The sequence below is a fragment of the Acipenser ruthenus genome, chromosome 2 (assembly GCF_902713425.1).
Source record: "Acipenser ruthenus chromosome 2, fAciRut3.2 maternal haplotype, whole genome shotgun sequence".
Taxonomy (NCBI): Eukaryota; Metazoa; Chordata; class Actinopteri; order Acipenseriformes; family Acipenseridae; genus Acipenser; species Acipenser ruthenus.
In genome coordinates, this window is record NC_081190.1 from 84,671,313 (window position 1) to 84,685,974 (window position 14,662).

At 35.7% G+C, this 14,662-nt stretch overlaps 1 protein-coding gene across 3 annotated transcripts in view; it reads left to right on the forward strand.

Annotated features, from left to right (window-relative positions):
- The window catches only part of LOC117409346 (cGMP-specific 3',5'-cyclic phosphodiesterase-like), a 93,586-nt gene that overhangs the window by 57,005 nt on the left and 21,919 nt on the right, over positions 1-14,662 (forward strand). For all 3 annotated transcript variants that reach the window (XM_034015260.2, XM_034015259.3, XM_034015258.3), the window contains exons 3-10: positions 18-107; positions 634-705; positions 3,131-3,220; positions 3,835-3,972; positions 7,561-7,628; positions 9,189-9,297; positions 9,409-9,493; positions 11,160-11,335. In XM_034015260.2, the coding sequence (XP_033871151.1) occupies positions 18-107; positions 634-705; positions 3,131-3,220; positions 3,835-3,972; positions 7,561-7,628; positions 9,189-9,297; positions 9,409-9,493; positions 11,160-11,335 (828 nt within the window). The remainder of the gene's footprint in view (positions 1-17; positions 108-633; positions 706-3,130; positions 3,221-3,834; positions 3,973-7,560; positions 7,629-9,188; positions 9,298-9,408; positions 9,494-11,159; positions 11,336-14,662) is intronic.

The following is a 14,662-nucleotide window of genomic DNA, read 5'->3' on the forward strand; positions in this document are numbered from 1 at the left end:
TGCCATTCATCTTCCAGGATCCTAGATTCAATGCTGGAGTCGACCAAATTACAGGTTACAAGACCCAAAGTATTCTGTGCATGCCGATAAAGAACCACAGGGAAGAGGTAAATCAATTAATTTCCTAATAATGGACACATTTATAGACAGAAGCCAACATCAGTTAAGAACAGTTTTATATCAAAATGCATTCAATTTATCAAAAAAAAAAATACATCTTTAAATAGATGATGATGTTTTGTTATAAAAAAATAATAACATGTTCTAATATTATTATAATATATATTTATTACGTGTTTCATTTAAATAACCACCTATAGTGGACTCACTAAACTAAAGTGTTATTTTAGATGCAGCTAAAAATTGTGTACGGTTAGTATAGTAATATCGCCTAGCTCTTTATTTCAGTATAATACTGTATTCAAATCTAATGCATAATGCAATGGAGTTCTAGTTTGGTATGCGATGTATGTTTTAAATAAGAAAAAGATGACAAGTGAAATTCCTGCCACTGTATGTAGTGAGTTTAAGCAATCATAGCTCATGCTCAAAGTATAATATGCTCTTTTGTATGAACTGCTGTCTTGACTTCAGCCTATGCTTTTAGATTTTCTTTGTTCTTATGTTCATCAGGTCGTGGGTGTTGCTCAGGCTATAAACAAGAAATGTGGAAAGAATGGCGCATTTACAGAACAAGATGAAAAGGTGAAACAGTGTTCTTTTTTCACTGGTTTCAAGTTGAAATGAATACGGAATCCTTGTTTGCTAGAAAAACAATTCCACAGTGAGAATTCCTAGCTTGCGGCATAATTCTAAATTTAGTAGTTTATCTTCATAGTACAATATATATATATATATATATATATATATATATATATATATATATATATATATATATATATTGTTTGCAAGGGCTAATAAGTTACTAGGTTGTGTGTAGGGCATAGGCGTCTAACTTTGTTGAAAAGTGGGGGGGGGGGCAAACTGAAGGACTAACTACTGAGTGTAGTGAGGCCATTTTTTTTTTTTAAAGAGTAAGAAGTTCTAAGAAACCAAGCGTACCTGGCTGTTCAATCTTTGTCAAGTTATGGTTTTAGCAGGGGTGAAACAAGGACTGCAACTTTAGTGTTGTTTTTTTATACTCAAATAAGCTTACCTGACTTGAAAAATGTCTTAAACGATGGAAGCATATTCCTGCACTGTACTTGGTTTGATTTAATGAGTAGTACACTAAAAACTTCAACATGGAAGGTAAACATGAATTTCAATAAAGAACAACAACAAGTTTTTAATTAAATAAATATTGTAGCCTACTTCACTCAAGTGAAAACAGACATCTGTTATTTTGAAATACCACTGCTTCAGATTATTACTGCTGCGTAATAACAGAAACAACATTTTATTTAGGGTTGATGTTGAACTTAACTTGTTCATGGCCCTCCAGGAACATTAACCTGCTAACTTCCCTTATTTAAAAAAAACTTAATAATGGCCTGATTCTCTCACCTTTTTTTCAATGAATAGAATTTAATTAATACAGAATAAAAACTAAACTAACAACTACCTAGACTATATTTGACTAATCATTTGTGTAGTCTCCACTTAACTGCCCAGCAGATTTTCTTTCAGTCATTCCATCCTATTAGCTTTAACTATTGAATACAGGGCGGACCAGGGGTCAAACCAATGTTCGTATAGCGTGCGTTTTATTGTGGTTTTCTATCAATGGGGCCCTTCTGGCGTCCTCTGAATGTCTTTCCATTGTTTATTTCATTTTAAACAGTTTATAGGTAAAACCATAACAAAACATAGAATAGCCAGAACCACTCAGCTTTACTTTGAGATCCTTTTGCCCAAACTGCACGTGATAACACTCTTTATATAAAAATAAGATGACCTACACACAATGTATTCGTCACATCTACACTTTCCTACCTTTTTCAGTAACAAATGATCACTGTCATCATGCTCTGTCTTTTGGCAGGTACATTTATTTTTGTCTCCGCATATTCCTGAAGCGTCTCCTAGCAACCGTATGGAGCTTTACTGATATAAGTGAAAGTCTTGTGGCTTCAAAAGTCAGAACCCTCCATATTGTACCACTGGGATTGATTTTGCATACTGGTCTAGCCCAATAATATATCTGTCCAGCATCCAAAATAAAAGCAAATGGTCTGGTGGGGGAAACTACATAAATCCAAAACAGAGACATCTCTTTGAACATGATATACTGGCCTGTTTACTGGAAAAGAAGAAATGTTCTATGAACACCAGATTGTCAGATCTGAGCTATGTACAGTATAAACAGAATCTGATTTTGGAAAATAGTGCTGAAAAACAGCAGGTCTATTGTAAAGTCTAGTATTATGAACATAGACCAGGTTGCTTGATCGTTAGCTTTTAAATCATAATGAAATATTAGGATATTAGGAATGCTAGATAAAATTAATGGTATTGTATCTTGAAAAGAAGAGAATGATCAGTAAACCTGCACCAGACGAAGTGCAGGGATTTAGATGAAAGCTGTTTTAGTGATTAATGTCTCCCCATCTTGAAACTTAAAATAATTCCATTCTAGTGATTTTTTCCGTTAGGAGTTGACACATTTTTGATTAAGTACATCAATCAAAACACTATATTGGTAACAGCCAAGGTAAATGCATCCGCTAGATGGGATATTCTGTGATTTACAACTGCATTTTAAATTCCTCACTGAATAGAAAGCAGACTTTTTATATTTAGAGAACAATACTAAATATATATCATTAGAAGCTAATACTTTTGGTTCCAGAAAGCTCTAATAAGAAAATTAAAAGTGGCATCATGTTTTTTTTTATTTTTTTTTGTTTGTTTTTAACTGCTGGTCCTTACCAAAGTCGAAGATACTGTGTGTAACTGGTTTCGTTTGAAAACAGCAACCCTGTTTTTACCATGCTGTCACTGTGGTTTATTACACTTTGTAATAGATTACTGTGATGTGTTAGTTCATACAATTGGTAAAACTTAAGAATATTAACACTGTAGTACTATTCTATCAACTTAGTGAATATTATCGCACCTACAAGTAATAACAAAATGTCAAAACACCATTCTGTCAAATCTAATCACTCTTTGTTATCTACTTTTCTAGGACTTTTCAGCCTATCTGGCATTTTGTGGAATTGTTCTTCACAATGCCCAGCTGTATGAGACTTCACGGCTTGAAAACAGACGCAATCAGGTATTATCTATGGGGTAAAAGGGAAGCTGCAATGCTATTTGGAAATGACATCTATTAGAGATCCATGTGTGTGCATCTCTGTTTGACACATAAGTAAAAGTCATCACCTGTGATGAACTTGCTATTAGGAGAAAAACACTTGAGATTAAAGCTAATGGTAGGTGGTGTCACATAAACTTGAAATGATGCATCAAAAACTTGTCAAACCTGAAGATTCGCTATAAACGAACTGACGTGCTATGCAGTGCATAACTTTGTTTTGCTTCGGGCGCAGCATTTCAATTGGATGCGACCATGAAGACCCTTATATAAAAGTTCACTACAGTAAAGTATAGTAAAAGTACATGTAACTGCAAATTCAAGGTAAACTCCATTAGGGAAAAAAGAAAGTATCAGAGAGGTTCATGAAGCAAAAGACCAGACTCAAGGAATGTTAAGTGAAAAAGAAAATTACTATGGAAACAGGAAGGGACAAGAAACATAGAAAGAACTAAAATGAATGCCCTGCTACTAATGTTCACTAAAGTTATATATTAAGTATTAATAATGTGGTTGAACTGTTTGTCTGTCAGTACTTTTACATTCTTTCCTTTTCCCTGTCGTCTCTGCACTAGGTGTTGCTTGACTTAGCCAGTCTCATTTTCGAAGAGCAACAGTCCCTTGAAGTGATACTGAAAAAGATTGCAGCTACAATACTGTCCTTCATGCAAGCTCAGAGGTGTACCATATTCATAGCAGACGGAGACATTTCAGTAAGTCTTACATTCTGAAAGCTGAAGATTAGACAACTTCATCAAGCTGCATCCACACTGGACAGAGCAACGCGAGCGACGCGAGCGAAGTCGCCAAATGTCAATCCACACCAGACGCGACTTGGAAACGATCCAAAAGACTGGAAATAAATACATGACCCCGCCCATGCATTTCTAGTGGACATACAGACGTGCTCAAATTTATTGGTACCCCTCCACAAAAAACAAAGAATGCACAATTTTCTCTGAAATAACTTGAAACTGACAAAAGTAATTGGCATCCACCATTGTTTATTCCATATTTAATAGAAATCAGACTTTGCTTTTGATTTTTTATTCAACATAATATTGTAAATAAGAAAACAAATGAAAATGGCATGGACAAAAATGATGGGACTGCTAACCTAATATTTTGTTGCACAACCTTTAGAGGCAATCACTGCAATCAAACGTTTTCTGTAGCTCTCAATGAGACTTCTGCACTTGTTAACAGGTAGTTTGGCCCACTCTTCCTGAGCAAACTGCTCCAGCTGTCTCAGGTTTGATGGGTGCCTTCTCCAGACTGCAAGTTTCAGCTCTTTCCGTAGATGTTCGATAGGATTCAGATCAGGACTCATAGAAGGCCACTTCAGAATAGTCCAATGTTTTGTTCTTATCCATTCTTGGGTGCTTTTAGCTGTGTGTTTTGGGTCATTATCCTGTTGGAGGACCCATGACCTGCGACTGAGACAGAGCTTTCTGACACTGGGCAGTACGTTTCGCTCCAGAATGCCTTGATAGTCTTGAGATTTCATTGTGCCCTGCACAGATTCAAGGCACCCTGCGCCAGGCGCAGCAAAGCAGCCCCAAAACATAACCGAGCCTCCTCCATGTTTCACTGTAGGTATGGTGTTCTTTTCTTTGAAAGCTTCATTTTTTCGTCTGTGAACATAGAGCTGATGTGACTTGCCAAAAAGCTCCAGTTTTGACTCATCTGTCCAAAGGATATTCTCCCAGAAGGATTGTGGCTTGTCAATATGCATTTCAGCAAATTCCAGTCTGGCTTTTTTATGTTTTTCTTTCAAAAGTGGAGTCTTCCTGGGTCTTCTTCCATGGAGCCCACTTTCACTCAAAAAGCGACGGATGATGCGATCAGAAACTGACATACCTTCACCTTGGAGTTCAGCTTGTATCTCTTTGGCAGTTATCCTTGGTTCTTTTTCTACCATTCGCACTATCCTTCTGTTCACTCTGGGGTCGATTTTCCTCTTGCGGCCGCGCCCAGGGAGGTTGGCTACAGTTCCATGGACCTTAAACTTCTTAATAATATTTGCAACTGTTGTCACCGGAACATCAAGCTGCTTGGAGATGGTCTTGTAGCCTTTACCTTTACCATGCTTGTCTATTATTTTCTTTCTGATCTCCTCAGACAACTCTCTCCTTTGCTTTCTCTGGTCCATGTTCAGTGTGGTGCACACAATGATACCAACAGCACAGTGACTACTTTTCTCCATTTAAATAGGCTGAATGACTGATTACAAGATTGGAGACATGTACTAATTAAAAAAACTAATTGGTTTGAAATATCACTATAATCCAATTATTTATTATCTTTTCTAAGGGGTACCAACAAATGTGTCCAGGCCATTTTAGAATATCTTTGTAGAATAAGCAATAATTCATCTCTTTTCACAGCTTCTTTGCTTTATTCTATGACATACCAAAGGCATGCAAGTATACATGATAAAATAGCTTTTAATTTAATCACTTTTCAGGAGGAATGAAGCATTATTTCAATGAGCTGTAAGGGTACCAACAAATTTGAGCACGTCTGTACCAGAGATTGGCTGTCCCATTACAAAACAGGTCTTGTTTTCATAAAAGGTTACCACCCTGACCTCCGGCAACTCCGTTGTAAAATAAAGGTTGGACTTGTAAAATCTATAGATCAGAGTTATTGAACACCCCTATATATCCGACAGTTTTATTGTTATCATTATTGTTAGTAATAATTGTACAGTTGTAGTCGTAGTATTTTTTTTTTTTTTTTTCGTGGTACCAGTCGTTTTAGTAGTCCGATTTGAAGCCCAGTACATCTCCGGCTGTCAGAAGACAGCTGGACAATAGTAGTATAATTGAACTGATATTTTCAACAAAATTATTTTATTGTTATACATTTATATATACAACTTACTGCAACCTCAATTGTGTTTCTTTAGAAATTCATTCTTTTATCCTTTTTGTTTATTAACTTTAAGTATTTTAAAGTGCAACATTATTATTATTATTATTATTATTATTATTATTATTATTATTATTATTATTATTATTATTACGTTGTTGTTGTTGTTAAGCACTACATAATCACCATCTTCATTCGTCGTCTTCTTCTTATAATCCGTGTTACTATGCGCAGGTCACCACTTACCTTGTATTACTACTGATGCTGTTCTGCAAATCTATTTTTCTACTATATCGTAAATGCTATTGAAGACTGTGATGCATCAGATCATGGGTGAGTGCTTGAGCCGTCTCTTACTTAATTTACTTATGAAAAATTATATTATCTATGCATTCAGACATTCTATCAGTAATCTAAAAGCACATATCCCTGAATTTGACATGAAGCATTGTGTTCAGATTTGTTATTATTACTATTAATTTATTTGGCAGACACCCTTATCCAGGGCGACAGAGGTAACAAATTATTACAGTATAATAAAAGCAAGCACAAGTTAAGCAAAGTCTGGTTATAGTAAGATACATTTACAAATAAGGTGCGGTTGCATTAAAGACAATCACAGTTAAGAGCCAATAGAGCTTGTGCAAGAAGTGCAAAAGCATTTAAGTGCAGGTGGAAATAGTGCACATATTCTAAACAATCAGAGCAGGTACCAATGCAGGCAGATGTTTTGAGGCATGACGTGTTTTGAGGCGTGTGTTTGACGTGTGTCAGGGGTGTTAACCTTGCTTCTGATTGGTCAGTTTCATTCCAGTCGCACGACCAAAAAATAAATAAATAGAAACAGTTTCTATTTTAGCGACGCAAAATGTTCTCAAAGCGACGTTGCTCGCTGCTGGTGTGGAAACTCCCATCTGACTGCAGTGACTTCTAAATGATTCGCTCACATCGATCGTGTCGCTCACTGTTGGTGTGGATACTCCCATCTGACTGCAGTGACTTCTAAATGATTCGCTCACATCGATCGTGTCGCTCACTGTTGGTGTGGATACTCCCATCTGACTGCAGTGACTTCTAAATGATTCGCTCACGTCGCTCGACTTGCTTGCATCCAGTGTGGATATGGCTTTATCTTTACATGTTCTCAAATATAATCTTTGCAATAGCAGTAATATTGCTTCTAATTCAGTGCACATTTAAGTGCATCTTGCTGTTCGTAGTGCTGTGAAAGTATCAGTAGTTCTATTACATGTCTGTCTAATGGTAAATGAACACAAAAGAGAGGTAGCACAAAATGTGCAGGTTGAATACACTGGGTAATAGAGAGTAATAACATAAGGGTGGTGTTCAACTTCTTTTTCAATAACATACTTTCCCCTCTATGTATTCTTATTGAAATTAAATGACTAGACTAAATTGCATTTCAGAACTCATTTTCCAGTGTCTTTCATATGGAATACGAGGAGCTTGGTGAATCTGCAAAAGTTCAAAAAAGGTAAAATAAAAACATAAAGAATCTTGATTATTTTCAATCATTGCACACATTTACCTCATTAAAGACTTCCTTTTCAGTTGCTACTGATCCCACCACCCCCCTAATACGATAAGGAAAGTGCAGGATAAAACATGTAGATGAAATGCATTGTTGTGACCTGGGTACCAGAACAATATGAAGATGGGTAAGGGAAGCCTGAAACAGAATAATAAACTCTTTGTTCTAGAACGTCCCTGAAGGTCCAGGTAACAAGTGTTCTTACTGGACCCAGCACTAAGGTAATGAGGTCACTTGTTTCACTCCCACTTACTGAAACCTGTTGCAGGGACACCTAGGTTATCTTGTTTACAGTAAAAGGTCACTTGTTTTAAATGGGATAGAATATAAAACAGGGTGTGAAAAGAATTTCATTAGTAAAATGTACAATGTATTGGCAATACAACCGATAGCCTTGTGTAGTAGTAACATATCAATTAGATTTCTATCTGAAAGGAGTTCTAAACTACAATCCCATAAAAAATCTAAAAAGATGTCACCTTTCCTACTAAACAAGGCACACAGTTTAGGCTGTAAATTTACATTTAAAAGATTCAAGTTTAAACATTTATAAACTGTTATACAGGGACAGCACAACTAAACCACCCTGCTCGTTTAGTGTTTTAAAATAAGTCCACATAGTTTTGTTAAAAAGGTAACGCAATGTATCATCGCTAAAAAATTTCTAAAAACTCGGGAGTCCATATATGAGAAAGAACAGATTGTGTTGAACAGGAGTAGACTGGATAACTTAGTATTGTTTTGCTGCCAGAAAAATAAATTATTCTTTATTTAAATTATATAAAAATGTGAGGTGGGATGCCAGCCCAATATCTTTCTGTTTCGCAGGCCATAAAGCATATCTTTCCAGGGCTTGTACTGAATATCTTTTCTGCTCAGATTTGAAGCAAAGTCTTTTTTGGCTGTTGCTTCAATTGAGTCAGCCATAATGAATTGCTTACAGAGACCATAACACCTTTCTTGTATCTTAGTGACCACCTCCAGTTGTATTTGTTTTGCACATCGGATGTTAATATGTAGTATTCTTTTATTTTTTAATAGTTCAACTTTCAATATCATTTTCAATTATCTAATGAGAAATGTATCATTTTTAATGTATTTTATTATCAAAATCTCTTTTTTTCTCTGTGGCTTAATGTAATGTGCAGCTGAAACATGCAAGTGCTCTGTAAACATGTGTAATAGTTTCTCTCAAATCTGTGCTGGCAGCTCTTACACTCTGCTCAGTGGGACTGAAATCTCAATGTGCCCAAAATCCGTGCCTAAAAAACACCCAGACAAAAATAACCATTTTTTTTTAAAGAATTAATTATCAGACCATGTCTGCTTGTATTCTTTTGTAGTTAGATAAATTTAAACATTCTGTTTTGGTCAGTCTCTATGATATGTTTTCTTTTTTTTTTTTAATTCAAACTTGGTGTTTTCCCTCACATCCCTATGTAAATAGATAATGGTGAATAATTACAAAATGAAATGCAGCTATTTTTTATGTTACTATACCAGGGACTGTGATGTAAGCAAAATCAACTACATGTACGCACAATATGTGAAAAATACCATGGGCCCCCTTAATGTTGGCGACATCACTAAAGACGAGAGGTTTCCCGGGACGGTAAGTAAACACTGAAGAATCAATTGCCTTGCATTTTTGTTATTGTTTTTGAAGATATTAAGGCTCTTACAGATTCCTGTAGTTTTAACCCTCTTGTTATTTACTTGACAGAATGAAAATGCAGAAAATTCAAACAAGCAAATAAAAAGTTTGCTCTGCACCCCAATTAAAAATGGGAAGAAGGATAAAGTTATAGGTATTTCAACATTTTATTCCAATATTTTGGTGCTGAACTGCATGCAAGTCTTCTTTTATGTGCTTGTTACACTTTACCTTTCTTTGTGACTCTATGTGATGTGTATCTCACTGGCAAGTGAACTTGCTGACCTAGGCACTACCACATGGGGTGTGTGGTGAGGCATGCAGGCACCGCAATTACAAATCTGTATGCAGATTTTTGTGATGAGAAAGAGCACTAAGAAGAAACTGTATACTCCAGGACGGCTACATGGATGATTCTGAAATAATAGAGAAGTGCAGACTTTCTAGAGAATGTATTCTTGAGCTGTGTGAAACAATGATCTTGAACATTGAAATAAGCCTCTTTCTGTCTGTACCCAGACATTGGCTGCATCATTCATACAAAATAAGTGAAAGTGCACACCCATGTTTCCTCAGATTTGCAAATGCTGCGACTGGTTTGTCAGACCATCGGAAAACATTTGCAAAAATGACCTACGACCGTTTTCTAAACTCTCGCAAACCTCTGCGAATTGAGCATTTTAAATTGAGTTGGTAAAATTAAAAGAGAATGTGATGCATGAAATATAGCTATATATTCTGTTGTCTGTTTGTTTATATATATATATATATATATATATATATATATATATATATATATATATATAGCCTTATTGCCTGCTTGATATGTCTGCCTGCTTAATTTTGTTGTTTTCTTTTTCTGTGTAAAACTAAAGACTTCTTAGTCTTGCAGTAGATACATGTTTGTTTTTTTACTCCTTTTAGGTGTCAGATATAAAAATCTTTTTTTTAGCTTTTCTCATATTTTATTGTTAAGTTGGATATTTTTCAAACGTTGATAAAATATTCTTAATTTATATTCCATCTCTCTTAATTGAAATGTAATTCTTGAGAAGTAATATCATACGTAAATAAATATGTACATCTCCTAAGTAGTCATAATATCCACGGAAATTGGAGCATTTTACATGGAAAAAATCAGGAGAATGCCAATTTTAATTTCAGCTTCCCACCCACACATATATACATTTTGAATATTTTTTTATCTGATGCCTACGAACATACTGTTCTGTTTTATGACTGTAATTGCACACTTAAGTTTGATAACCTATTTATCCTTTTTTATATTACATATTTTAAGGTTGTTTTATATCTTTACTACTGAATATTTATGGAATTGACTAAAAGCTCAAAGCCAATAATGTTTGATATTTATACAAGTATCACTTGTGTGTGTGAGGGTTACATTAAATGTATTGTTTCAAACATGATTTATTTGAATTGCTTTACCTTTCTTACAGTTAAATATATAAATTGACAAATAGAAAATCTACAAAGGACAACATTTGTTCTTTAATACAAACATATTTGTAGGCCCATTGTTACCTACTGCAATACGTGTATTCATAGATAACCAATTCCCAAACATTTGTGTAACCTATAAACACACTATTGTTTGATTCTTGGATTTAATCAATCAATTCCAATGCCGTTAGAGTATTAATGGTAGAATCTCCATGCATTCTTGCTTCAGCGTTGTAACAGATAAAGGTTTAGAAATACTGTGTTGCTTTGCTTTGCTTTTTTAACAGCTCTATAAAATGTCCTTTGTGTTGTGGTGCTATGCTCAATTTCACAGAAAAAGCTGAATCTTTCTGCAGGTGTTTGTCAGCTTGTGAATAAAATGGATGAAGTCACTGGGAAAATCAAAGCATTTAATAGAAATGATGAACAGTTCTTAGAGGCCTTTGCTATATTCTGTGGGCTGGGGATCCAGAACACCCAGATGTATGAAACGGTGGACAGAGCGATGGCCAAACAAGTTGTGACACTTGAGGTGAGTGGGTCTGTTTACTTTCTGACAAGAAGGTCAATGGATATCATAAAAGAACCCTTCAAAAACCTTAAAGCCTTGTTAATATATTTGGCAGGCTTACACAATTATGAAGAGCTCATTATCCTGTTGAATGTGATGAAACTCATGTATGGATGATACTATAACAATTTCTCGAAAGTACAAAAATCAAAAACATGGTGACCTACAATACTCATTCCTGAGTTGTGGCTTGTGATTGCTTGGACAAATAAAGGTCTGAAATCTTTGCATTTGTGTTACATAGTTATTTAACAAAGTTTGAATGTAGATCACATATCCTTAAATGTACATATTATACATCAAGCTTTAGCTTGATTACCTGCCATTGTGTGGTGATGAAACATAATACAGACATTCTTTACCACTAGTCCTTGAGGTTCTCAGAATGTATTACTAGTTCTTTCTACTTTCTGGCCTTTGAAACAGATTTCACTGAAAGGTATTGACTTTTGTCTCTTTTGAGGTAATGTGTATGAAGGTGTTGCAGCATTGGTACATTTATTAGAGAGGAATACAATAATTTGAAATTACAGAGAATTGCTACTTTCTTCAAATAAGTACAGTACACCCTTGCTATGATGAACCTGTTGGGGTCCAAGCCTTTTTGTTCGTTATATCGAGGGGTTCCTTATAGCAAAAGGACACTCAAAATGAATGATAAACTGTTGGAGTAAGTTAATGAGATGAGATTGTGAATAAAAGAGCTACATGTACCTGTTTGTCTCATGTATGCAGTATTCTGCCTTTACTTTATCCTGTTTGTTAAATAATTAAACGCTGAACATTTATTCAAAATCAGTCTGACATGAATCATTTCAAAGTACACCAAATCTTAATCCACCAGCAAGAATCCCAAACTGAGTTTTTATTCCAAATCATACAAGCATGAAAAGTTTGACATAAAAAGTTAATCAGATCCTCAAGTTTTTTTTTTTTTTTTTTTTTAATCAATTTTGCTTTACCGCCTGGTTGCTTAACAAGCCAAAAAAGTGTTTTTTGACAACCTATATTCAGGACAGAGACATGCCTGCGTTACTCCTTTTTTCAAACGATCAATACAGTTTCCAGCTTTGTTGCAACATAAAATTATTTTTGTTTTGGAGGCATAGTTAAGCAGCGAGCATTTTTTATTAAGACAAAAGAGTTGACTTCACTGCGGAGGTGGCATCCCATGCATACAGACGGGGATGTTGATAGTGTGTGTTTATATTATCTTTTTTGTTTTTTTATTCAGGGTCCAGGGGCCAGGTTCATTATAGCCGAAGCTTCGTTATAATGAAGGGCGTTATGGCAAGGGTGTACTGTATCTTCTTTAATTTTCTTTAATGTTTTATTCCTCTTAAGGAATAAGTTTGCCTTTGCATTTGCACTTAATTTAAAACAGGTAGACTCAAATTGAACAAAGCAGATATACGCATTTATGTTTCTAAATTTTGCACCAATTCTACCATGTTTGCTAAAATGTACTATAGTGCATCACAATTAGCTGGGTTTTCCTTTTTCAGCCTTATCTATGTCTGTTTCCTTTTGTCTTATAAAACTTTGGGCCCAATTGAAACACAAACATTTGCACAGGATTATTATTATTATTATTATTATTATTATTATTATTATTATTATTATTATTATTATTATTATTATTATTTATTTATTAGCAGACACCCTTATCCAGGGCGACTTACAGTCGTAAACAAAAATACATTTCAAGAATCACAGTACAAGTATTAATACAATTAAGAGCAAGGTAAAATACAATGACAATGACTTTGTTTCTAGCAAGTACAAGTATGACAAAATACGATTCAATAACGGAGCAGATAACAGTGTCAGTGATAGTTACATCAGGATATCATTAAATACAAAACACTACAGATTAAATAACTCTTGTGAAAGATTACAGTACTCTAAAGTACAGGATTAAATGCAGTAAAATAGGGAGCAGATAAGAGCAAGTAAAGTGCATTTAAGGAAGAGTGTTAAGTGTCCAGAGGGAAAAAAGAGGAGTTCTACAGGTGCTGTCTGAAGAGGTGAGTCTTGAGGAGGTGCCGGAAGGTGGTCAGGGACTGGGCAGTCCTGACATCTGTAGGAAAGTCATTCCACCACTGCGGGGTGAGGGTGGAGAAGGAGCGGGCTCTGGAGGCAGGGAAGCGTAGAGGAGGTACAGCCAGGTGACCAGATGTCCCGATAAAATCGGGATCGTCACGATAGCGTTGTCCCGCGTCCCAATCGAGGTACTATTGGGACGCCATTTGTCCCGATTGTTAGAGTAAATGTTGAAAACCCAGGCGTAAAATGTGACATTTTTTTCTCTTTAGGGCATTTCGTATATGTGGCTGCTGTACTGTCTCGAGGTACAACAGCACACTGCTGGTTTAGGGCGTGTTGTTTGAGTGAGTTGTTTGCATTGCATCTATGCGGCTATCCAATCACGTTAACCTGTAGTCATATGATGTGGTATGCGTCATGTGTTTTTCTTGGTGTGTGCTCCTGTGTGTCCGGTTTTACTGCAAGGATTGTTTTATTGGTGATGTGTCATGATAACTGGTGTTGTTGACGAGCCTGTCACTAAAAAGCAAAAAAGACCGAACAAGTACCAAGTACCGAACGTAGTGGGCGGAAAAAATGGATTCAATCATATGCCCATGGTCAAGTCATCCAGTCAGAATTAGGGTTATAATTAGGATTTCACTGACATTTCGCAGACCTGTTTAAACATTAAATACACCTAGAGCACTTCAGAGCACTATAAAAGCCTAAAAATAGTGGTACTCGCTTCCTTACTAAAACAGAGTGCTGTAATTTGTTAAAAGGCAAGCATGCCAACAGTTGCTGCCGACATTCTCTGTCTGGTGTGGATTTGCCCATACATTGAGACTGCACGTCTGCATCCACTGAATTGGTTGGAAGTATAAGGCAAAGCTTTGCCAAGTTATACAGATGTGGACATCAATTAGAAACAGTCCCAAAACTCAGTTACCCAAAGGTATCTGGCATTCTTTAATAAAGTCCATATATGCAGCACGTTCGTTGTTATGTTATTTGTCCCATCCAGGAATTTATTTTATCAGTACCGAGTCAAAACAAAGAAAACGTGCCTATTCGGGTTCTAACTGCTTTTAAAAAGTAAACAGCAGGTTGTTTGAACCCAGGTAGCTGTGCTTGGTTGTATCTGTAGTGCTGATTTAACTTGGATACAACCAAGACAGGAATACTTTTTTGTATGCGCTAACTTTCCAGTTCGTTTTCTGAAAGCTGTTGTTTGTTTTACGTTCTGTTCAGTAGCCTCTA